A 27,293-nucleotide genomic window follows, 5' to 3' on the forward strand; every position below is an offset into this window, starting at 1 on the left:
AATGTTACCAAGTTCATTTCAGATATGATCTAAGCCAGGTCTCCAAATGCAAAATTCATGGTGATAATACTGTCACTTCTCCAAAACCTAAGAATGTAAAAAAAGTATGATTTATGGGTACCACAATACTACAGACCCAAATTTATTTTGCCAATACAAAATCATGCCTCACACATGCCCACAAAGCCACAGGCTGCAGCCCACTCACCACTAAAAAGGAGAAAAACAGATCCATGACAGATATAGAAAATATTTTAGAATGACTGTCCTACTAAGATGACTGACACAGATGCCATTTGTTTGTATGTTATAAGTAACTATCAAACACTACTATAACATTTAACAAAAAAAAGTGAGTTCATCTTAGATGCTTTCCTGGGTGGTGTACCATACTCACATTAGACATTCCCCTAGGGTGGTACCATATTTCCTCCATGTGTAAGATGTCCAAATACGACCATAACAATTCCATATTCATTTTGTTCTCCTAGCTTATCTTTTCACAGCTTTGGAGTGCATTCTTCCTTATCTTGGAGACAAATGGCCTCCACGGAGAGCTCTAAACAGCAAAGCTATTTATCTGTTTGACATGTGTTTCCCTGTTTGTTTTCTCCAGCCTTGAGACAATCAGCTCAAGCTTTGACAATATTCAGCTGTGTCAACGGTGGAGGGTTGTCTGGCCAATTCACTCCAGTGATGTGAATCAATTTCTTTGTGATATTTATCATTTTCTGTAGTAAATCAAGTCTAATCGATGCTTTCTTCTTCTGATGTAGAACTAAGTCTTTATAAAACTTTTCAGAAAGCTGTCTGGAATGAAAACAAAGGAAGTTATTTAATCAGCTTAGTACTACATTTTTTTTTGGAGGGAAGAGATGAAAAGGCAGCAACACACAGTGGGCTGTGCTGTCCCCATTTAAAAAAGGAGTTTTGTTTACTGACTTCTGATTGTTTCCAGTATTTCACTTGTTGCTTGTAACATGGAAATATAACCTTATTCTTACTGCACCTAATAGACAAGTGTGTCTGTCTCTAGCACAAGTGTGTCCTCATACTTTCAGAACCATAACTGCGGGATTCAAGGGAAACCCCTTCCAGACCGTATCCCCCCCTTTGGTCCTGCCAAGCCGTGTAGCCAAGATTTAAGAGCACTGGATTCTATGTTCCTCTGGACTTGCCAGCATTAATTCTCATTCACCCTGGCTCTCAGCTACAATTAGGCAGCTCTGCTCAAGACAGCGGGGCTGGCACATATGCCACCGAGAGCACCAATATGGTTTGCAGATCCCCCTTCTTCATATCCTTGGCAGGAATAAGCACTCTAGGCACCAGCAAGGACGGAGAACAGAGAATCTGCAGGGCCTTGGGCAACAACTCAGGCTGCTGCCATTCACTTATCCAGAGAGAGCAGCTTTTTGTACTGTACTGTACAGTTCACCAACATCTCAGCGAAAATTTGGGGTTGGAAACTAGACCTAGCCTTCTCTTGGACCTAGATAAGAATAATAACTCCCAATGACAGTCTCCTGTGGTAGAAGTGTAAGGACCAACTGAACAGTCTTCCCACATCCATCTTAATCAGCTTTATGGGAGCTCTGCACCACCACCACAACAGATGGCTGGGACAAAGATGCCTTATTTAGGCAGTCTAGATCTTTAATATAAAGTTAGCAAATTGATTAAGAAAATAAACAAACTACATGGATAACTCCATTTCATCTCTCTCCCAGAGCACTCTGCACACCTCAGACAACCCACTTTCCCCTCCTCCAGCAAAATCCCACAGCTCTTCCACTCAAGCTTAGTTCATATTCAAATGAGAGTTATTTTTTGCAGGACTTTCGCCAAGACACTGCAATTCTGTTCCCTTCAGACTGATTACAATGATGAGCAACAGTTACCTTAAAGCATTGCCTATGCTATAAATAAGGATGGGGGAACAAGGGGAGTTGAAAGAGGGAGCTTTAAAACCAACAGACCAAACTACACATGTACCGAGCTCCTCAGATTTATTAACTGATTTCCAGCCTGGAAAACATGCTAGGACCAAATTCCTATAAATTCATCCACCTACCTCCCCTAGGTAATTTCGACTCCTTACTGAAGTCCACTCACATCCTCTAGGAGAACGCACAGCAGCTTACTTATTGGTACAGGATTCAGGGTTTTGGGGAGGCTTTTGTTTGTATTTTTTCCAAGTGTTTGCAATTCATGGATTTGGCAAGTCTCAGTTAAGGCTAAACAAGATTAAGGTGCTCCAGTCTTCTTTTAAAAGTGCTCCTTTACGTTCTCTTTAGAAAAGGCAAGGCTTCTCATTCATTAAGATATCACTCATTTGGAGCACTCTGGATGCATAATAACCCCTACCTCTACCACAAGTCGGACAATGCAGCCACACAGGAAATTCTCACCACCCAATACGGAAAAGCTTCCCATCCCACCACTACAGTGTTCATAAAATTGCTATCAATGAATATAAAAATCAACATTCATTATCAGCTCCACTACCACTAAACAAAATTTTGCAAAAGGGCAAAGATGACTGTCAAAAATGGACAAAAATGGAAGAAAACCACGCATGGAAATGGGACTCAGGGTACAACATATCACAGCATGTCCCAAGTGTGGGCATGGAGAGGAACAGCATGGAGCAGAGGCTGAAGAAAAGACTGCAGAACTACCATGCTTTAGGAGACAAACAGAGCTGAACTAGGCAAGGCCTCAACGGTGAGTACGATGACATTTAGTTATCTGCGAGTTAACATTGTGTGTGCTATGTTCCCATAGGGAATTTACTGTGGCACTATGTTGTATAGACAGGTATTTACACCCAAACTTGACTCACATAGTCATGATGGAAAAAGCTCAAATTTAGCATAAAAAAACCCATCCGTTTAGACTCCAGAAGGAAAGAACAAAAGGATTAATCAAAACCATTGACTTCACTCTAGAAGAGGCAGCCAGTCCCTGAAAGCAAGCAGATCTGCTGGAAAAACAAACAGTTCTCCTTGATTGTCTGCCACAAAATAAGGCGGCAAAGGAGAAGGAGAAGAAAAAAAAAAAAAGGAAAGAAAGCTAGAGATGTGGGATATTACATATATCTATCAATTCTGGCAATATGCATTTCCTAATCCAATTAATTTAGCTTTCTTCAGCCCTCATGCAGTTAAAGAAAGCTTCAGTGTTTACACTGAAACTTGTGAGACCGGGGGGGGGGGGGGCAGCTGGCTGGCTTTTCTTTTTTTAAAAAAACATTTTTGCCTTTCTCAGACATATGCTGCATAATTGCACCTACATTGTAGATTTTATTGCTAGCATTCAGAAGAGTAAGTGCTCACTGACATGCAAGACGAGAAAGGTTCCACCCTTAGGGAACACAGCACAGAGACTGATTAAGCAACTGGTAGGTATTTAAGAGCATAAAATATATTGGCAGATCAGGGTTGCAGTTCTTACTGAACAGGAGAGCTAGCCTGCCGATTTCCAGCAGGGTGTAGCATTGGTGGAAAATAAGACTTTAAGCCTAGGATTTTTATATACTTTTTTATAATAAAAAGGTTGAAAAGTAATCATGGCTTGCTCCTCCAGAGGTATGAATCTGACAGTCCCATTTTGTCAGAGACTGTTGGACCAAACCGGTATTCCAGGCCTCTGCCCCTTTTAAAAATCCCTTTTGGAGGCTGAATAGCACTGTCTCATATGCAGTAGCCATCCAATTTCAAGAACCTATGCTCAGTTAACAAAAATCAACACAAAATGCATGGACTAATTATTTTAACATTACTGACCCAAAAAGGAGCAAATGAGCTGGCCAAAGCTATGCAACACAACTAATAGCAAAGCTAGGTTTAGACAGCACAAGTGCTTTGCTTTCAGTCCTCTACTCAAGACCTTGTACCATACTATTTCTCCACTTCGGTTAATATCACTTCAGTGATATCAACAGCATATGCAGGAAGAAATAATTAGGACTTCCATTCTAGAGAGCAGTGATGTATATGTGTGGAAACATTTCAAAAACAGCACAAAAGATTAAACACATGTCAAAACTTTTGAAATACCTTACGGAAGAACCATAGAAATATAAGCTATAACCCTTCTATTTTGCACTGAACATGATACAGAAATTTCCTTTATTTTGTATAACAGAAAACATTTATAAAAATGTAACAGCACTGTTTAGATTTTTCAAGTTATTACTATTATTTTTGAAGGGAAGTAGTTAGCTATAAAGCACGTTAAAAATCAAAAAATGCAGCAAAATGTCATAAACAAGTTTATACAAACATAACAAGGATATTTTTTCAAATAAATCCCACACCTAAAGATGGCTAAAATGATGCTTTCAGATATATTTGATTAGGACATCATTTTATCACCTGATAAACAATGAAAACTGTTTCTAGAAGTTTACTGCGGTTAGATTCCCACATGCAGAGATCAAATCCAACTCCACTGTATGAGTGAAGAAAAATAAAAGACTAATTATGAAGGTATTATACAGTCCTATCAATTTCCTTCAAAGGTGTCTTGTCCTCCAAACTGTCAACACATACAAAAAAGAAAAATATCAACTTTTCTGCAGCTCAGGATAGCCTTGGGAACACCTCATTACAGCAATGAGCTGTGTTGCCTAACAGGTCACAGTGTATTCTAACACAGTCTTTTAGTCTTCCTCTTCGTTAGTGCTGCAAAGAAAAAGCAAAGGGTTTTTCTTTGAAGACACCTCCAAAAAGTTTCCCTTCCCAACAGCATCTTTTGAAAAACCATCAGGTTCAGATGCACAGTTTTCTTGTTGCTGTGAAACAACGCAGCTTGCAGTAGCCAATCCTTCAGGCTGCTCTGAAAGTCTAATTGCAGTGTGCATTTGCTTTTCTAATTCTTCTATCAATTTGCCAGGAACAGATGTAGATTGCAAAGAAACCTTTGATTTTTCATCACTAACCTCAAACATCGAAGTGTTTGTGTCTTGCCTTAATCCATTACAGTCAATAAGTGGAGCTGTCCTCTCCTCTTGAAGTGCGCCTTGTAAAGAATTTATTTTCCCATCCTCACTGGTTGAGGACTCTCGCTCATCTGAATCAGAGCCTTCTGTCTCAGATGATGAAGTACTGCTTGATTCTTCAGAGTCACTTGTCTCCGATTCAGAGGAAGGCAGCTGTTGCTTAGAAACTGTGCCAGCAGCTTTTAACTTGCTCTCTTCCTCTTGTACTAGCACTGCTGCTGCTTCCAGCTCTTCCAGTTCAAGTCCTATGTGGGACTTGGTGAGTGTGGCTTTCTGCAAGGATTCGGCAAGTGCAGCCAACTTTTTTGACCTTTAACAAAGAACAAAATGTGTTATTTAACTTTACAAACAGAACATTCCCATTTGATAACAAGATCACAAATCTTAAGCATTTCTATTATTCACTTGGTTTGCAAACAACTTCCTTCAATTATGATTTTAAGAGTAGATGCTACAGGAAAAAAAAATTCATTATTATTTTGGGTAACTTTTCCCACAAGGCTAGACAATACACCATAAAGTCCTCATCCTCAGTGACATTTTCAGAAAAGATACTGCTTCTTCGACATTTCAACACCACACAGTAAGGGAAAACACTGATTTCAGAACAAATCTCTTCAAGATTGCTGACTTCTTTAATGGCAAGTTCATCAGTATTTGATTAGTTGGATTAAGTCCATACGGAGCAAGATGATTTTGTTTTACTATCCCTCCAAATATGCGCATTAAGCATAGGTGACCTACAGAGCATATTTAATTAGGTTCATCTCAGAGGGTTGTTTTCATTATTTAAAGGCTATTTTCAGATTTTGTACTGGTTAGGCATTTAACAGTCTCTTATCTCTTACCACATTCTTATTCTAACAAACACAAACAACAGTCGATGAATACCCTGGTTTAGCAGAAGAGCATGTTCCTAATAGAAGCACTCACAGACTTCAGGAACATGGGTCAGTATTTGCTAGTATTCAACCAAGTGATGCTCGTTTTGTAGATAAAAATAATTGCATTATGTTGAACTAAATTCTTAGAGGAAGGAAAAACCTTCAAATTCAAACAAAACATGAAAATTCCTATATGAAATTAGAGCAGTTTTGCTGTTTGAAACGTTTATGCTAGACCTCTTCGATGTGCAACCCCTTTCACTGACTGTCTTCCACTTTCAGCATGTTCCACAAAACTTAATTTGCCCAGCAAGCATTTTCAAAAACCTTATTTAATAGCTTTGTTCTGCCATCTCCCATCTACTTCCTGTCCTTCCTTCTCCTTCTAACTCTGAAGACTTTTTCAAAGCTCACCTCTTTAGGAGAACCTGAGCATCCCTCTCCCTTCTCCACCGAGTCTCCATTCTTTCTCCACAAGCCTCATTCTTTAACGGTTACCAGAGACAAAATCCACACCCCCACACCGCCCTACACTTTTTAGCTTGTATGTTGAAAATACATGTTTCAGGATAAAAAGAGGCATGTGATTACTCAGATTTATTTTGAGTCATATGCATTTACTAACACACAAAAAAGGCAACGCTGACATAAAAATTGATACAAACATATTGCATATGTGAATTCTGGGAGGCCTGGAATGTCTTTCCTGCATAAGAAAGTTTAAGAAAAAATTATTCTGCAACTATGCTACCTGTTTTTCTGCTATGTCCTCCTCCCTTCACAGCTACCTTGGTGCATCCACGCTAGCATATGTTCAATAGACTATCTGAAGGTGTGCTTTGCCTTTCATTTGTACGTACAATTTAAGAAACAAGCACCAGGACCATTTGGGTAAAGCCCTACAACAAAGCAGGCATGCTAGGTCAGCTTCCAATCTTTGGTACAGCCATACCTATTTCCTCAAGCATTTTGAAGTCAGCACATGTCTTACCAGAAAACTGCATCATAGATTTATAAACAGAGAGAATAAAAAGCAAGAGAGTGCCTTGAAATGAAGGGGGCGGGTAGAGAAACAGGTATAAAAGAGCAAACATGCATCCTGTTTCTTGTTGTAGAGTTTTGCCTCAGACTATCAATCAACTTTTCACCACTTCCTGCACCAGCAGCTCTGCTATAAATCCTGCAGTAACTGACTGGGTTTCATTTCCTCCGCCGAAGCCTGCTAACCTGCAAGGCATGACACACTGACACCGGAGCCCGCAGCTGATAATGTAATACATGACTCCTGCGAGGCAAAAGTTAAAGTGCTTGTTCTCTCAGTCGAATGATTTTAAAGATCTTTATATTCCATTTCCCAGGGGGGATAATTACTCAGTATAACATAGACTCAGTATAACATAGACTCTGCAATTTTTTTTTTCTGCTCCTAAAGGAATTGTATTTAAAAGTGGGGGAAGGGGAATTTAATGCAGCTTCTTACACACTTTACAGAGCCAGCGCAACATTTAAAAATTGAACTTGGAATGAAATCTTATTCAACTTCCTCAGTTCAGACTAGAAAACTGAGAAATAAGTGTTTATATGAAGTAACTGAAGCAACAGAAAACAATTTATATTTTCATGGTTTTTAACTCTAAAGCTAAAAATTAAGTTACAACCTGATCTAAGCAACCTCCAATGTAAACATTGGATTCCAAATTTTAATAAGCTGCTTACTACAGCAGTACTTTATTCTGATTTTTTTCCGGAGAAAAACTTCAACCAATTTATTTTTGTCACCAAAAATTGAACTTCTCTTGAAAAGGCACAGAGGATTTGACAAATTGCCAACCACAGCTGGAGGCATCTTCCTTACTCCATCACAAAAAAAAAAAGAAAGAAAAAGAAAGAAAAAAGCCAAATGATTCATAGGAAGGTTCATGAAGGCTTGCAGGTAGGTGGTAACAGAATGACCTGCTTGCAGGGAAATTTGTCTCCCAAACACATCCCTGAGAAGTTGGTTTATGCCCTGAGTCACAGGAGTTGATATCCCTTGCAGAAAGCATTTTTCATCTTTGCTTTTAAACCAGTCTCCCCCTTTCCTTCCAACTATATGCACGTATGCATGTGTGTATAAACCCTCTCCGCCATGAGAGCTGTTAACAATATAAAGGTACAATCCTTTTTACTGTCCTATTACCTGTCTGTAAGAATACAGGAATGAGTTCCTCAGGCTAAATACACATTGTGACAAAGAACATTGGTTTTTGGTTCCTATCCATTTTATACGCAGTGCCTTTTAATTTCACTGAGAACCATGAGCAGTTGCAGGCACACCGGTTTCCTCTGGTGATATATCTTCAGCTCCAGCCACCTCAGTCTCACCTACCTGTTTTACTACTGCCATTATAGATAGAAAATCAATTTTGAAAGTCCTATTCGTCCTCACAACTCTTCTATCATGTCTGTCGCTTCTTTTCCCCATCCTATATATATTTTTTGGCTTTTGCCCCATTTCTGCTGTTCTAAGTTTTCATGCATATTTTTTCCTGCCAGATAGTCTCAGGCCTATAAATCAGTTCCCTTAAGAATTCCCTCCTCCTCTTTTACCCTCTTCTTATAATGCAGTTAACACCTTAGGTATAAAAATAAGCCACATAACTAAGTAACTACGTCAAGTATTATGCAGACGTATAGCATCTCTCTCCCTCTCTCTCTCTCGTTGTTGTTTGTTTGTTTAAAAAACATTTTCACAATGCTCTGGACCACTTATCAAGTGTTAAGGAAGAAAACACAGTAATACGATCATTTGACTCCATGTGCATGTTACTGCAATGTTACTACATTAAATGCGGGACTACTGACACATAAAAGAATGGTCTCTCTCCAAAGCAGCAAGTTTTTGATCACTCTTTACACAAATGCAGTTTTAACACTGAGTCCAAAGAAAATGAGTGAAAAACTGGTGCCTGACAGCAGCACGGTAACAGATAGATGTCTGACAGGACAACTGAATCTGCAATAGGCATTCTTAGTCTGCGAAAAATCTTGGTTTAATTCCTTACAAGTGATCAAATTAAACTACAAATAATGTTAACAACTGATTTCATAAAACAACTGTGGTTTCAAGAATTGTATTTAGCCTTTTTTCCCCAAAAAGTCTTACTAGCACTACTGAGAGAGGATGCGATTTTTATCTTTACAAAGGACTACAGAAAGAAGCTATTCATTAAAAAGAAAGTTTGCTCTTCTAACAAAACCAGCACAACTGGATACTGTACTTGGATGAGCAAATGCCTGCAAAAGGCCAACAGTTCCCTCTATCCTCCTAACCACTACAGCCGCCTCCCCCAACTCTTCCACACGCATGGTCCCCTTCCCCATAGCAGCTACAAATGCAGCACACAGGCGTAACTCGTGGCGGACAACCGGAAGGGAGAACGAATGGAAGAAGGGGGAACAGAGGAGAACCAAACAACATCTTAAACTGCTGGGAAGGTAGCTGTTTGTTCAGCAAGAGCAAGCCAGGCCCACTACTTTGCTGCCTAAATACAGAAATTCACAAATTTAGACGTCACTATGCCTGGAGCTGCAGTCCTGCAACGCACACCAGAAACCCCCATACGTCTGGTTTATCAGAGCCCACTTGCACTTCAAGACATGACTTAGCATTTCCACCTCTACTCATTGCTTATAATATATCAAAACAATTTAAAGGACATTTTGTCTCTGTCTAGCTGATCTTCCCCTTCTTTCCCTTCCCCAAAGGATCTCTAAAATTCCAAAGAGTCAGAAAAGAAGCTTTCTGAGAAGTCATTAAATAAACTGACAATTATTTTACTATTTTTTTGTCCTTAGCCACATCAGGTATTTGACTTAGACTAGATTTAAAACAGTATGAAAAAAATCTCTTTTCAGTTGCTCAGATTTCATTTTCTTAGTACATGAAATGTTTTACTCCCAGCTTTCACTTTGGTCATCAAGTCTCCTCCTGGAAAAATGGACAGTGTACAGAGCTTGACACTTCAAATGCAAGAAACAAAACAACCCCAAACCACCATCTTCTTGATAAATACATACACAAAAGCAGAAGCTCCATGCCCCAGCTTTCCAATTTTTTATTACAAAAAAGAGCACTAGAAAAAATACACTTTTTTCTGTACAAGGGACTAACAGAATTCCATCAGAAGTCCATAAAATAAGTCCATCTGTTTAAGGCAATTATCTAATTTCAAGTACTGAGTTTTCAGGAATGCATTCCACATCAGCCTTAAGACAAAGTGGCAGCATTTAGCAGGAAAAAAAAAAAAAAAAAAAAAAACAGGAAAAAAGGCAACTAGCATAAAAATCAGAGCATGGAAAACCTTCCAAAGCACGACAGCAGGTCTCTGAGCTAATGATTTCTATAGGTGAAAGATAAGCAACAACTCAGGAAACAACAATCAAACATCAGAAATGACATATGATGTACTGGTTAGAGACTTGCAGTAAACAGGTCCTGCTGTTTCCAAAATCTTTTGAATAGTATTGTAGAAATTAAACAGCAAATACTTTAATTTTTCAAGTATGATTAATGGAATTGCATGATTACTTTAAGACATGCTCATTCAGTATGCACATTTGTGGTAATGATATCTTATTATTATGGTAATAGTGTTCTTACATAAACATGCATAATGGGTTTTAAAGGTGCTACACATGATAATTATTAGTTATCAAGATGTCAGTTGCTTAAGGAAAATGTTTAATTACAGGTTAAACAGATCAGATGCATGTTTTGTTTAATGTACAGCTTTGAGGAACAGATAACAGCAGAGGTATCTCAGGTCTTGTCCATGTAATCTGAAATTAAGATTTCAGGACAAAAGTACTGTAATCCTCCTTTAGGCAGCAGCAAAGTTTCTCCATGTGCTAGAAGAAGAAAAATTCCTACTCCATAGCTCTTAGCTTGTAAAAGGGTAAAACGAGAAAAGAACAAAGAAACAAAGGGGATTTAGCAAAAAGCTCCTATGAGAGGAGGAAAGTAAAAGCCAGGAGCAGCATGGCTAATAACAGGGGCAATCAGAAGACAAAAGGGTAAAGTTCAAGTTAAGCCAGTCTGCAGTGGCATTTATGTACACAGGAGCTGTAAAAGTATTCGCTGCCTCAGCGCAGCCTCTAAAAATGTAGCCCACAATACACATCCTTTCCTCCGTTTCCCTTCCCACATCTCCTTCAGTCCTGATCGTTACAGGTTTACAGCAAAGCCCATCCCTGGCAGTACAAACAGAAGCGCAGGTGATGGGCATCGACTGCAGTGCTGAGACGCAAAGCGCAGCTGAGGAGGCTGGGAAGCAGGACACAGCGTCGAGTCCGATATTCCTACAGGCTCCTGTTCTACCTTTTGTTCCCATGAATGAGGAGAGCCCTAGGATCTCATGAGTCAAGACAGCTTTTATCTCCAGAACATGGAGTTGCAAGGAAAGCTCACATAGAAGACATATTTTAGGGATGTGATTAATATAATCTTCCGCAGGGAGGACCACCGATTTTACATAAGCCGGAAAGACAGACGACCTACTAAGTCAACCTAGTCACAGAAGGTAAAGAATAAATGCAGGATTTGAGGTATACACCCAGCCTCAAAATCCTCTAGTTTTTCCTGAAGGTTAAAATAAAAATCTGCAAGTAATTATGTTTTTGTATAACCTGCCCATCAGTCCAAAATTAGCACCACAAAAGAAAAAAGGTTTAAAAAACAAACTGAGCATTAATGGGCCAGGCCTTTCCATCTGCCCAATACTTACCTTATGTCCAATTGTCTCGCTTTAGCAGTTATGTTAAAAAAAAAAAGAGTACTGGAAACACTAATCAGGACATGGGAGTTACATATCTAAAATACTGTGCAGAAGATTTGCAAACATGGGAGGAAATATAATAGTCAAACTGGCATAACAGTCCTTAAAAGCAGGAGTCCATAACATTTTGCTATGGAATGGAACGCGTGTCCTTTCTTGTACAGATATAATCTCTAGCTTGCTTTTGTTTTTTGTAAATAACAGAATTATTTCTGCTGCCACATGAGTTTGGTTTTGCATTTTACAGATGTATACAAACATCCACTTTTGTGAAGTTCAAAATGCAGACTAGGTATAACAGATGGCAAAACACAAGTATAAGGCTACAGAATTTTCTTACTGTCCACCCTTGCTCAATCACAATCAAGTTAGCCTACAGCGTACAAGAGCTGTCGTGGCAGATTGAGCAATTCTTGCCCAAGTACAACACACAAGCAGTAGAGCCTGGGAACAGAACAGAATGGAGCATGTCTTTCAAAAACATTAACAATAGCTTTGGTTACAAGCCTGGTGTTTAAATTAGACCTAACTGGTCTTGAAACAAGGTTTTATAACTAAAGTTTGTTATATGACCTTGTTTGAATGTGGTTAGGGCCTATTAATTGTGTTACAATGGGAATCCTCTGTGCTAGCAATGCTCTGCCTTGGCTCTACGGGGCTGACAAGCCCTACTTTAAATGTAAAACACTTTACACTAATTATCTTTAAGCCTTACAGGCAAGATAAACAAGCCTCAAAGAAACAGCAGATATCTCAAGTGCAGACTTGTCCTTGCAGTACCATAGGTTCCACCAAATAAGAAAATGGGTCTGTCCCATTGCTAAGCAGCCATCCCCTGGTAGGCCTACAATTCCCCAAGACACATTCACACGCAAACTAGCATCACGCTGTGCCAATCGGCACGGCTGACAGATATAAAAGGGCAGTAGTTTGACTTATCTCCACTCAGCAAGAGCTCTGGACAGACAGCATTCAACTAAGTAAAGTTGTTGCACTAAGCTAATGGCTTTCTGTCTGCTGGATTGTAAGGTATTCCCAATTGCCTAAATATTATACAATTATTGTATGAGAAGCTACTGAGTTTAATGAGAAAAGGGTCAATCTATATTTAAATACCTTTCTCAATAAGGCCTGGAAAAGTCCAGACTTATGAAAGAAAGCTTAATAAATACACTTTTTTCTTAGATAAAACAGGTAGACAAACAGTACAACCAGTCAAGAGCATAACCACTTTAAATCTGCTCCAAATTACATACCTGGCAGCATTGCTTACAATTTTTTACAATTATTCTTTAGCTAGAGGCATCATAACTATTAAGCCAATTCTAGAATTAATATAGTCCCAGACATTGCCAGATATTATCCCAAAGTAGAGCCTCAGCAGTTCAGATAAAGAGGGTGTGTAAATTTAGTATCTGCAAGACACTGAAACGACAGCTCAGCAATAAGGGGTAACGGAATTTTCTGCCTTGCCACAAGACAGGTAGAGGACAGGCTGTAATAGGACATAACTGATGTTTCTACATGAACTGTCAATGGTGAACAAAAGTTATACAGATCACCAGGCATTTGCAAAGGATCAGACCCTTCACCTCATCTTTTTTTTCCTGCCCAGAGTGGTTCCTGCTTGATTCCATCCATCACTGTCCTCCAGTCCAAGCTGCATCATCTAGACACAATGTTTATGAAGAGACATTCTTTAATGTTCAACCCATTGAAAATGCCAGCATTAACTTCCTAGAGGAACTCTGTCATGATCTGTTGAAAATTTATCTCCCTTCAGCAACAAGCCTGCTGCTTAAGCTCCTTTGAAAAAGAAGGCTCAAAAAGTTACAGCTGACCATGATATCAAAAAAATAGAAACTAAGTTCACACAAGAATGACATAGATGACAGAGCATCCAAATATTCCTTTAGGTACTTGAGAAGAAAGTAAACTGTTATTCAATCTAAAATTTAGATGACTGCTTCTATCTACGTCCTGCATAGCTGGTTTCAGCAACCAAAATGATCTTCTGAGAACATCTCTTGAAGCTTATGATAGAGCTGGCCCTTTTAGGTAACACCATAAGTTACCAGAATGGCACATTCTGACATCTCAGGGTGGAGGGAAAGGTTGCAGAGACAGACATACTCTTGGAATTACCCTAACATTACTTAAGCCTTTAGTGCTACCAACAATAGCATGTTGCTCTTAGAAAGGCAACTAAAAGTCAAACATCCCTCCATATCTGAAAAACAATTTCAAACAGCTGGGGCGGGGGGTGGGGGGAATCTTACAATACAGAATTGAAGGACAATTTGATTTTAATAAAACATTCAAGACATGAAGAAGCTCAGGTTTGATCAGCCTCTACTGTGGAATACAGAGGTGATAACGATGATGGCACTGAATGCAAAAGCAGACTTCATTAATGTAGGAACATCTAAAGTCAACATGCACAAGGAAAAAAAAAAAAAAAAAAGCACCAATGGCCCAACGATGAGGATAGATAATGAAAAAATCCTCCAGTTCAGAAAAAAATCCTTACATACGGACATTTAGCTGTAATAATAAGAAACTCATCACACTAAACACACCATCCATTTGCTGAAACTATTCTTTAAAAAGTCATGGGTTACAAAAGATAAAATGAGCCTCAAGATGTGCCTGCAGATAGAAGTCTGACTTAATTACACCTTTTAGCATATGGGTTTTATATGCGATGCCATATTTCAACATTTCTTATTCCAATTTCAAGGTTATTCCTAAAGAGTGCTTGAAGTTACACATTATTCGACGACCTCCAACTATAGTGAAATGGTTTTGAAAGAGCAAAATCAGAGTCAGCCCTGTAATGCTTATTAGACTTTTCACAATTCTTATTTGCTGGAAGTAGAAATATATGCACCAAAAGTGAACAAAAATATTCCAAACTATGCTCTGAAACAAACTCACAGCAGAAAGCCAGTAGTCTTGGTAAACTTTACCAGACAACCATAATCACTCTGCATATCTGTACACTCCATTGCATTACTGACTATAATAAGAGTGATTTTACCTTCACATTGTTTTTCACTGCAAAGAACCTTATACACCCCTGTTCCTCAATTCCCCATAAACCCAGGGAAACTATTCACAGATTTTATTTCATTGAGTTCTGGGAACACAACCATTCTCTACAGTGAAACATAGCTAAAACTTAACAAAGCAGAACAATACTACCCTGAAGAAGGAAGGGGGAAAAAGATGAGGGAGGAAGTGGAAAAGAAAATACACACAGCAACTAAACCAAAGGGCAACCATTTCATGGAAACAAAACACATTCAGAAGAATACTGATTATATGCTGTTGCACTTGCTACATGCACCAAGAATACCACAGGCGTAATGAACAGAAGAGGCCAAAATCTGTTTTACATCCCTTCCCCAAAAATGGCATCGCTAACCACACAATTCCTCTTACTGTACCAGTTAAGCAGAAAGCCAAAAAGGCAACAAACATCTACTGAATCACTGCTTCCAGTCTCTACTACTGTATCTGTTCTCCTAAGATACAATACCTAAAGGTTGCCCATCATAAACCTACCTGGACTTACGGGATCTGAAAGAATCCCAGAATAGGTAGTATGATTAACAGCTGGTGAGATAAACACAAGCAGCACCATTCAACAGTTTCCTGTATTCAGTCTATTATACACTTTTATAGTGATAGGCAGAACCAATAAATAACCCCATTCAAATCCCATTAGCTCTGATCAATGAGTGCAAAATACAGCATAAAAACAAAGCTGAATTTAATGTGTTTGTGAAGCAGGAAAATAGCCCTGTTTTCCTCAGAACTCTGGTAAAAATTGACCTAAACTTTAACTGATCTCCTACATTATCTGCAGCAAAAGAAAGACAAACGAGCGTAAACACAACACAAACAACATAACGTTTGTTCACATGATTTAGGACTAACCTAACCACTGTCTTCACAGGAAACAAATAAATCATCTTCAGAACAAAACACTAAAGACTGCTTAATTTCTAAACTTCTTTATGAAAAGCCAGCTGTTAAAATAATACAAGCCTAGTCTATACAAGATAATTTACCCAACTGCAGGTAAGAACTGATTCTTCTCACTTCTCATGGGAATGGATTCTGATTTTTAGTGTAGGTAACTTAGGTTTACCTAGTCATGCTGTCTATGTCTGTTCTTGTTAATTACTCCTTTTCTAATAACTTTTGAAAATACAAGGCAGCTTCAACAAAATCTGAAAGTGACTGCAGGTCAAACGAGATCTTCAAATTCCTGCACATTTCATGAACCTAAGTAGAGGCAGACCCAAAATAATGACCTGCGGGAGAAAAGGCAGGCAGAACACAGCTGTTGTGTACTGGCTTGGTAGGAGACTGGCTGATCAGTGCTAAGACTAGCCACAGCCTTTGCTGCCTCTCGCCAGCTGGAAGGGTCAACGGATGGGATGAAGAGCTTAGGGCACATGGCCAGGGGCTATAGGAAGTTTACAGAATCATTTTTTTCCTCCCTTGTAGACATCAGACAAAACGGAGACTGGGAAAGTGTTCAGTGCACACCAAATCTTTATCTTAAATATAATAAAAACAGGAGCATTGTGTTCAAAAAGAAGTCTGGAAAATACATCTAAGGAAGATGTCACCATTTTAAGTTGACCAGATTAGAAGAGCAGAAATCCAGCACAAAGAGACTACTTTTGACAAGAGAAACCAACCACTTGCCTTCAGATAATAGAAAGCAGTCCTGAGCTATAGAGCAATGGCTGATGTGGAAGCATCCCAAGGGTCTGAGGGGACTATAACATGCTTTCATCTTGAAATTCTGGCTTTTAAAGGGCATTACATGAATTCTGAAACTAAGAGTAATATATTTATGCTGCAATTCAACTGGCGGTCTTGTAAACACAAACTGCCATCTATATAGCTTAAACGATTACAGCTTGCTAAACATAAATCAAATATAAACCACAGCACCATCGTTTCAATTTAAGTGACATCTTTTATGTTAATAAGTTTTTTCCATATTTCAAATAACTTTTCCCAATTTATTCTGAAATTCCACAGTGCTTCTTTCATAATGAATCTAAATACTGCATGAGCTGAACTTCACATTTATAAATATTTTTTAAAAGTACGAAGCTTTCCAATATAGGATCTTAATTTTATTACTTGGTCTTTTTGCTGAGCTGAAACTAAACATATCTCAGATTATAAAAGAAATCAAGTACAGCTTACTTATGTAGAAGATGCTAAGAAAATATTTAGAAGAGGAAACAGAATTAATATTGGACTATAAAAAGAAACCGAGCAGTATTTATATATTTTGAGAATCCTTCAGCTGGGTTTAGAAACAGCTCAGTGTTGCCAAAAGAGCTTCAGCTAAGTTGCAACCAGTCCAAATGTCTAACAATGGCACAGCTTCCAAAGTTATACAGGATAAATAGGAATAATAAAAGATGAATAGATAGCTCACCAAACAGAGGCAGAGAAAGGAACGCTTTTAAAATGCAGTAATAAGTGTTGGCTGTATTACAGAAATGGAGAACAATTGCTGATGTTCCATTAGCCCTGTGTACCTCTTAAATTTAACTACCACTACACAGAACTTGGTCTACACCTTCTATCTCTGGTGAGCTATGGTACAACATTGCTAACATTGTAAATTAAACAATTTGTGTTACGACATAGGAATGAAAGGTATTCACATAAAACAGCGCATGAGACGCGACTTTTAGGTGTCAGAATAATGCTAGTGAGGTCACGTACTACAAAACTAACAAGAACAACGACAACGGGCAGAGTTCAAGGTACTACTTCAAACACGTTTCTCCAAAATGATCCCATCCCTTTACAGTGGAAGCTATCAACCAAACAAGGACCCTAGTGAGGCAGCCTGGAGTTCTGACCATAATACTGCTCCCTAGTTTCTCACACCTGTAACACCTGGAGGAAAAGCACCACCTGTAGCCTTCCCACTCACAGTCCTTTGTCAGCTCACGCAATCTAAACAGGGAAACACACCAAAAGCCCGAGCAGCTTGCCAATTCCCAGCAGAAAAGCAGAGATTTCTGCAAGGGCCTAAACTGCTCAGCCTGCTCCCATCTCCCCCTCACACCCCGTGCTTGTAAAGCACCTAGCATCAGCCAGTCCAGCCCACACCCCGGCCTCTTATGCACGATGTTAACACCGTTATCATACTCCACTGAAACGGCTGGGGATCTGGCTTCCTGACTACCACAGGGGAACTTACAGGCTACGGATGCTTTCCATCACGAGCAGCTGGCCCACAGCAGCAGTTCTTGCAGGAAGAAGTCCTCAGGGAATAGCGGCCAGTAGGCATTAGGCTACAAACTGTAAATTACCATGTCAATAAATTCAACATTTCTTCTCTCTCGTTCTCTCTCTGCTCAGTGCTGAGATTTATGGGGGAACCACTGTAAGGGGTGGGGGGAAGAAGGTGGAAGAGACCGAGCTAGCTCCTGACAAAGCTGAAAACAAAACAGGAAGGCATTATCTGCCTGCAGATCGGCGTCCCACTTTGATCACAGCTGCACACTCCACCTGCTTCGAAAGGCAACAGCTACACAAGCTCATCCTTCCCCTAGTCAAAACAGGAGACGAATCAGCTGAGATGTGCTGACTGAAGAGACATGACAAATCGCTGACCCTTCTGTAGGCAGATGGGAACTGCCTCCCCACAACTTTGGAAAATCAAAGCAAGTGCCTGAGGGGGAAAAAAAAATGGCTTTCTTCTTTCCCTTCTCTACCCACAGCAAGGTGCATTCAGACACAGCCTGAAGGAATGAGCTGCAGAAAAGTGATGGAATAAATAGAAAAAAAAAAACAACAGGAGAAAGGAGAGAAAAACATCAAAGGAAACTGCAGCAAGCAGCTGGGAGGAGAGATTAAATCCCTTGTTAAAAATCCATGTTTTACAGGGCTTGCTAAAACATATATAAAGGGGAATTTCTGGTATTATATCCACCTGTCTATCACATTTTTCAGCCTACAGGGCAAAGAGTGTTTTGCTTTCAGCCTCTTAAGTCAGTATTTTATATTACTTGTGTATTGTTATTTACAAAGTGCCCTGTGTGCACCTACTGCTTTACAGACAATTAAAGTGACAGCTCAGGCCTTAAATAAGATGCAATGTTTAACGAGAAGCACGGCAGCTCAAGATGACAGTAAACAAAGGGAAAATATATCAAAGAACATGCATCATAACAGTGAAAGATGAGACAAATATACAATGCACTTGCAAATTATTGGTTACTATTTTTAAATCAAAGAACTATGTATGATCTAAGGATTAAGAGCAGATGACTAGGAATAAAAATTAAAAAAAAATAAGTCTGGGTTATCTACCAAATTCACACACCAACAGCCAGTGTGCTCTTTGATAGATTGGTAAATTCTTACTCTAGTTCTAAGGAAAATGATGGCACTTCCTTTTTTAATTTTTAAGAGCCGAAAAGGCTATTTTATCATCATAATACATTCCACAGGAACTCAAGTATTTTCTGCACCAGGACCATACCTAGTGTTTGAACCATGTGATATTTTTCAGAGCTATGCTATCTTGATGGAAACAAGTAAGACGTACAGAATCACTCAACCTAGGGAGAATGAGACATATGATAATTACTTTTCACTACTAAGATGTGAAACTTACTGCTGGTCCGATTTTTTTCCTATTTTTCAGCTAGATGGACCTTATTTGTAGACATATTCTTTCTATTATACTACGAAGTGGCTAAAACCCAGAAATCTTTCCATAATATTTGCAGACATATCCAAATCAACCTTCAGCTTTCTTACTGATGAACTACCAAGTTTCTTGAAGTCTCTTGCCATAATGCAGGTCATTCAGGCTCCTAAATTCACGTAGCTTTTTTCCCCGAAAAAAAATTCTCTTTATTTTTTAAGATCTTTTGGAACTGCTGACACTTGAAGTAGTCAGTTTTATAGCACAGTCCCACAAATGACATATGCTGAGGTCATGCCACTTTGTTCTCCTACACAATACCACTCCACTGCTTCAGCCAGGCACTGTACTCACTGTCTCACCTACAGAGAGATAAACAGATATGCAGGTTCAAACAGTTCTCAAGCATGACCCAGTCTATTTTTCTGGAGCTGCTGCCTTCAACTGCTTTATGTTCTCCACTCCATAACTGTGATCTGTAATCTTTTATTGTAAATGTGCCATCTTATATTTGGCTGTATTAAAACACATGTTGCTCAAATAAGTACATGTTGCCAAACAATCTGGGTCAGTCTGTGCAACTCGTCTGTTCAATTCATTTTCTACTTCTTTTTTTTTTTTAAAAAAAAACTTTTAATGCCACAGTAATTTCTAAGATGTATACTGTATTTTCTTACAGATTGTTAAAGATACTGGACAGTACTCAGCCAAAAGCTGGAAAAAATGGATGTTCTTCATAAAAAAACCCAGTCTTTACCCAGTCCTTTTTCCATTTTCTAGTATTTGCTCGAACATTAACATATTAGGAAAGCCGAGGGTTGGTGGTATGTAAACAGAAATATACATAAAAATAAACCTCAAAGAGTCTGCAAAGAGGCCATTTAAAGTAGCCACTCCCATTATCAGTAAAAGCTCGAAAACCAGCTGGAACATCTGAAAGTCAATACACCACTACAGGCCACCAAAGAAGTGAATGAAAGCAAACCTAATGCAGCGTGATTACTCAAAGCTGCAAGCAAATGTGGTGCTGCAAGCAGAACGTGCTGCCAGCAGTAGTAATGCCAGCTTGTAAAGCCTGCTAAGAAGGAATTACAATAATTGAGCCCTGTAGTCATGAGCTACTACTGCAAGTTATCACAGGACAAATAAGGGTGAAGCCTATGTAACCAGATAAAACAGCTTTCTTACTGTGTTCATGGAAAAGGTGTGATCACAAGTAGCAGACTTTCTGCTCTATCCCCTGTACCTGCATGGCTCTTTTCATAAAGCAGAAACAGGAAAGGAAGGAATATTTTTCAGAGTGACAATCTCCATAGACCAACAAGTTTCATTTTGCATGGAGGGGAGAATAAATGTATCCAAATGACAATACCATTCAAGAAGCACAAAATATATTCTTCTGACTGCCCAACACATCAAAAGAAGGCATTTTGCAATGGGGGCCATGAGGTTATTAGACTATCTGATAAATAACACAGCTAGCTACATCAGAACATATGCTTACAGCAAGGCTGTTTTCAGAGCAGCAACATGAAAGCAATTTTGCTCTTCTCTGCACCACCTACTTTGAGTGCTGAAGCTGTATCAAACCTGAAATTACGACAGCCTTCACTAAACTATTGTTAAAATGGACAGCAATGAAGGTAAAGTAAAGCCTACACTACAGCCAGAGTACAGTTGACCATGAAACTGCAATTCACATAAAATACAGTACTATGAGGTGTATTCCTCCTAAAGTCTTAACAGTATGGAATGCTTTAAATACCCTGTACAAATTGGTTTAATGCCACAGAGCAAGAAGTAGGATTTTTATCCAGAACTTTTTATCCAGGCACAGCCTGTTCTTAAGGATCATGCCTGCTGAAGAGGTTAAGAGCTGAAAATCAGCATATTCTTCTAACATTCAGAATACTTTAAAGTAGAGATTATTTTATTACATGTTAATAAACATTCCCCCCCTCTGAAAATTTATTAAACATGTTAGTAGTATACCTTTTCAAAATCTGCTCAGACAACAAGATTTTTCTCTATTGCTTCCTCATTTGACAGCACAGTCACAGGTTTCAGTTTAGTCACTCCTAGGAACATGGCAATGCCACAAGGACTGAATAGGTCTTTAATGAACAATCACCATAAAAGCAGCAAAAAACAAAGACCAAAAGATTTTTAAAAGTCTTTCCTCTATTCCAAAATTTTGAATTTTATAAAATTCCAAATCATTAAAAAACAAACAAAAAGCCAAGAAGAAACAGTTGTAAAAATGGCATAATCAGAATAGTTTCTACATAACACTTTTCAAAGCAAAAAGGGTCATAAAATTTCTAAGTTTGTAGATGAATGAACAGTTTCACAAATAATTTTTAACATTCTCTTGAAATATATGCTAAAGTTCTACTTATATTTATCTAAAAATCCTAATATTTCACTACGCAAGCTTAAAAAGTGTTCCATTTTAAAAAATATTGGCCCAAATCCAGCAAAAGCTTAAGTTAATTCTTTCAGGAATACTGCTGTATGTGATTTGCACTAGATGCTCTTTGCCCTACAAGCAATCACAGCATAGGATATGGAGAGCTGGTATGTAGAGCCATATACAAGGAAAGTACTGGAAATAAGAAGCTCTAAAGAAAACTTAATGTAAATTAATTTAATAAAACACATACAACTATGCAAATACTCTACTTAAATGAACTGAAGGGAGGCTTTTGAAGAATCAGTAGCAGAGTGTTTAAACGTGCACACCAGCAAAAGTGGATGCCCAGCCAAACTATGTGCACTATGATTTTCAAATGCATGTTTCTGAAAAAATTTTAGTAGGCTTAGACATTCTAAACTGATCCTTTTTGCAAATTTAAAGGGATGATCACTTATAAAAATAAATACTTAAAATCAGTTACCGCCATCAGAAAGGTCAGAAGGAACATAAAGAGACCGTCCCTCTACCAAACTAGCCAAGGGACTGAAACCATGATGCTGAGGACGGGGCTCCTTTCTTCCTTGCACACTAAGATCTGAGCTCACAATGGTCGCAACAATCTTGAATCTCACTGATCTTAATTTCTGAAGGACTTAGGTTCCTTAACGTTCGTGCAACATCAGGCCTTAAAAGTTCTAGTGCATGCTACTGTGTATTGATGAAAACAGTAATTCAGAAAGCCTGGGGAGAGAAAAGGGAAGAGCTGAACAATCAGTCAATCTCATCACCTCAGTGACATGCTGTGAATGTAATTAATCCTACATTTATTTAGAGAACTTCACACCCTACACATAAAGCAGCAACTCCCTGCTGGCTTCAGATTAGGTAATTATGTTGTAACAAGGACTTGGTTTCAATTATAACAAAGAGATGAAAAGAAAAAATGTAGCTATAAAGCCATCATATCTTTTAGGGTATGTTTGCCTGCAAGTCAGAAGCAGCAAATACAATATGTCTAGAAATACCTGAGTTCACTTTAATTTAGTCAGTTCTGATAAAGATAGCAGCTTCTACAGAGACTACATAAATCCCACAGGGAATTCTGGTTCTTATTCTAAAGCAAAGAGCCCATGCTTAAAATGGCACATTGCACACCTACAGTCACCAAAACTAGCCAGATTAGATTTGTCCGAGGTGTAAGTGTTTGTGCTCCGCAATGCAGAGGTGCGACTGCAGAGCACACATACATTAAAGGAGTCTGTACACTGGTATAACAAACTGTGTTTCTGAGGGTACAGGTCCACGGGACATGCTGAGACAATTTAGCAGCTCATCGCTCTTGAAGGAGGGAAGCCCTGATCCCTGCCACAACAGTTCTACCTCCAGCGGCCATGGACTCCCCCACCAGCTGACAACAAACCCAACCAAGAAAGGAGCAGCGTCTACCAGGTGAGTTAAACTGGCTCCTCAAAGTCAAATGAGTCACAGCCAGTGCAAAGGACAGGATGGGACTACATGCCCAGAAGCATGGGAAGAGGCAGGAAATGGAGAAATAAGTTGGACAGAAGCAAAGACAAGTAAATGAGATCTCCCTACTTTGGTGCCAATAAAAGTTACATTGACTTAACTGCCTCTGAGACCCACTATCCAGACACCCAGCAAGCGCTCAGTAAATTTGGGTTACATGCTAGCAACATAAGTAATGCATGAAGAGCTGCTCTACCCACTTTAGAGAGGTGTCCTAATAATCTGAATTAGAATCTATTCTAATTTAAACTAAAACATTGAACAATAGAAGATAATTGCCTAAAGTATACCATTAGTCACTTTTTGTGTCTAACTTTATAATTATGGTTCTGCTCAACAGTGAAGGTTTATGTAGCTGGAAACCTCCTTTGAAGTCCCAAGTCAAGAAAAAACCCTCTGCATCCTTCATATTTACTATATAGACTTCTTTTTTTTCAAGAAACTAAACTAGAACTAGTGCCTGGCTATATGGAAAGCTTCATACCTGGTACAAACGTACCTTCGAACTTGAGCAAGTTTCCTCTCTATTCACAGCTATAGGAAGTCATTCCAGCCAAGAACTTAAGATTAAAAGAGAAAAAAGAGGTTTATATGAGTATCGTTAACATCCAGAATTGTTATAATTACTTAAAATTAACAGAAAGGTATCAAAAGTTGCTCTTAAACATCTAATCTGACTTCTAAAAGAGATCAAGAGAGATTATGAGAGAGGTGGCAGAGAAAGAAATACAGTGGCAGAGCAGTTTTCTCAGACACATGGAAGCAAAATTCCCCAGCAGATGTATGTTAAAAACAAAGTAGCGAATTAGATGGACAGCTTGTCTGATCTGGTATGACAAGTCCTCTGAAATCTCTAATGCTTTTAAAGTCTTGAGTTTTTAGATTGACTGTCATTCAAGTCTTATCTCAAAAAAAGTCAGTCAATATTTTGCAGAACAAAATATATCATGTATGATGCTGTTTTATGTATTTGAATTGTATAATTGTTAAATATTCCATATCTGTGCACCTAAATGGAATCTCCATCCAAAACTCCACAGCAGCAGGAGGAAAAGAGTCCTCCCAACTGTATTTGCCTTCACACAATAAAAATATCTTAAAAAAAATCCACACACAAGCCAGTCTTCTCCATCTTTATATGACACTTAGAGTAAAATTTCTACTCAAATTATTTTCACCTTAAAACTTTTCAGATACATGTATTATGTCATAACTTAATGACAAATTCCTGAATGAAAAAGTGCAGTAAGAAAGAATACTCTCTGGGTACCAGTGAATTACTACTGATAATCTAAACAATGTTGAACAAATGTCTTCACCTGCATCTATCCTTACTGAAGAAACTTTTAGAAGGTATTGTTGTGTCGCAGTCTTTTTGATGAAAGGGAAAAACAGTCCTGCTTACTATTAGAAGAGGTCTATGAAGTTTAAAAAAAAAAAAGCACATTGCTATGTAGCACATTAGGCTAAGTTTTTTTTATCAAGAATTAAATCAACTGGGATTCAGATTTATTAAAAAACAAGTGAAAGACTAGCAAACACTAATGAGTTTTAACCTAGATACTGGTTAAAAGTGTATTTGTTGATCTAAATCCACTCTCCTTATAGAAACATTCATATTACAAAACCTAACATAATATTCAGGTACAGAAGAGGTGTTAAAAGGCTGAGGCAGCCATCGGGTAGAAGTGTATATAATGTACCTGCTTCAAATACCTGTAGGTCACCACCACCAAGAATAATTCACCGAAATCTTCCATCATGAACTCAACACTAAGCTAAAAAAGCTGTAAAGTTTGAAACTCAACAGTTAGAAAATTTGGGGCGGGGGGGAGGAGGAAGAGGAGGAAGACTGCCCAGTCTCGGTTAATTTGCCCTTTTGCACATACATGAGATGTGATCATTTAATCATGCACTATTTCATATGTACAGTTTCCAAAATTTTGGAAAAAAAAAAAAACACTGGAGGGGAGAGGAAGGAGATTGTTATTCACTTGGTCAAATTTTCTCTCCTGGACTTAGCATCTAATTTCAGTCTCCTCTCCCCATCCCTCCCTATCTTTTCCGCATTTCAGCTTCTTACCCATTATTGTTTCATCAGGTCCTCCAAACTAGCTTTCTACTTTACTCCCCCCTCCCACCAACTTCTCTCCATAGCACCTTCCCAATCTTATTTCTTCCCTCTCCATACTCTCACTAGGTTCTTTATTGACAATTGGTCTCCCACTTCTACTTAAGTGAGACTGCATGGGTGTCTGTCTGGAGAAAAGGACACCAGAGCCCAACAGAGATGTTCTCTCACCCCAATTCAACCCAACCCAATCAACAGATAACCTTTGCAACCTGGAGTGTGGCTGCATGTGCTTCTGCTTAAGGTTTGCGAAGGTCGTCTGACAGTCAGGCTGCATACATGAGCAGCAAGACACCGGAGCATGCAGTCTAATCCACACTAGATGCTCTGAAAGGAATAAAACACAGTCACTGAGAACAAAATCTACAGACAATTATGCCTTTTGGAACATAATGATTAATTTAACTGAATGCATGTGAGTGGCATTTTAAACAAGCCTTGGTAGATTTTCACAGGAAAGCAAAATGCATAGCCATAATCCAAAAACTCAGGTAACCTCAATAGTTGGCAACACTGAGCTCTGCTTATGACAGTTCTTGTAATAGGTAAGAAACACCATGGGTAAAAACAATAGTAGTAGTTCCTAATTACTTTCCATTTAGGTGATACCAAATGGATCTTTTTTTCCCCTCCTCTATATTGCAAATTCAATTCACAGCTTCCTTTGTGAATAAGAATGATCCTATTAATATGGTTTCAAGAAATTTCTACAAAATCAGTCAGAAAGAAGCAAGCATGGAATGGGCAGATATAAGAGTTGATTTTTGAAGTTGTCTAGATACAGTATTAATGTTATGCAAAAAGCCTAAGTCACTCCGGTGTTACTGCATTTGTACAAAGCTTTACAGATCTCCTTTACTGTTTGTGTCCAAGAGCTAAAATACGTAACACAAATAACAATTTTAAGTTTTTGTTTTTGTTTTTTTGCAATGGAACAGATCATGAATAAAAGGTGAAGTGGTAAATTAAAATACATGAAAAGTAGTAACAATGAAGAATATAATACACATTACAGATGATCAAACATCATTCTCTTGCATTTCTCCTCATATCCATGAAACTTTGAGAGCTACATCACTGTAAAACTACGCATAAAAAAGCAGAGTAACCCCTGGAAAACTGCCAGGAATCCTAACAGCTCCACCTCCAATTCAGGAAAGCAGAAAACATACAGTTACCAATACTAAAATAGTATATGCTTAAGACAAAACACATATTTAAACGTTAGGAAATATAAGCTAAATTGGCACGTGCTCAATTGCTCTGTTTTGTGAAGGGATGCAGAACAGCATGCACTCAGCCGCCTGCCTGAACAACGGCTCAAAGACAGTTGTTCATCCTTCTACCTATCCACTACTGCTATGGGCAGCAGGCATCCCCTGGCTGAGCTATGCGAAGGCACATATGTACAACAACGGCCAACAAAGAGCAATGTGAACAGAGGCTGGAGCAAAGGGGAATACAAAGGACCAGAGGGAGACATCAGGCTACACAAAGGATCTCGGCATGGCCAAAGTCAGCGAGTAAACTTCTGCAACTTCCATAAAGGACAGAACTCCTATGGGGTCACACAGCCACGACTCTCCTTTGGCAGAAGAAAAAAGCTCTTTTGCAATTACTCCTCCGCTCCCTGCAAACCCACACCTAGATTTCTCAGGTCTTAGCAGCCCATCTGCAGCTATCAGACAGCCAGTGGTTTCCCTACAGCTCTTCTCTCTTCCCATCTCCTTCCGCCCTTCGTACCAGAGTAAGGGGCTTATAATACAAATTCAGTTATAAATGCACCTTGGAGAGGCTGCCATATGTACC

The 27,293-nt window shown here is 38.8% G+C and overlaps 1 protein-coding gene across 4 annotated transcripts in view; it reads right to left on the reverse strand.

Annotated features, from left to right (window-relative positions):
* Positions 1-740: 740 nt before the first annotated feature.
* Positions 741-27,293, reverse strand: part of SHQ1 (SHQ1, H/ACA ribonucleoprotein assembly factor) — a 70,412-nt gene continuing 43,859 nt past the window's right edge. For 2 of the 4 annotated variants that reach the window (XM_067303496.1, XM_067303497.1), the window contains one exon: positions 4,116-5,315. In XM_067303496.1, the coding sequence (XP_067159597.1) occupies positions 4,667-5,315 (649 nt within the window). In that variant the 3' untranslated portion in view covers positions 4,116-4,666. Of the gene's footprint in view, positions 811-4,115; positions 5,316-25,700; positions 25,812-27,293 lie in introns of those variants that run through there. The other 2 variants (XM_067303498.1, XM_013958599.2) reach the window with 2 other exon arrangements.

Source organism: Apteryx mantelli, chromosome 12 (genome assembly GCF_036417845.1).
Source record: "Apteryx mantelli isolate bAptMan1 chromosome 12, bAptMan1.hap1, whole genome shotgun sequence".
In the NCBI taxonomy this organism is placed as follows: Eukaryota; Metazoa; Chordata; class Aves; order Apterygiformes; family Apterygidae; genus Apteryx; species Apteryx mantelli.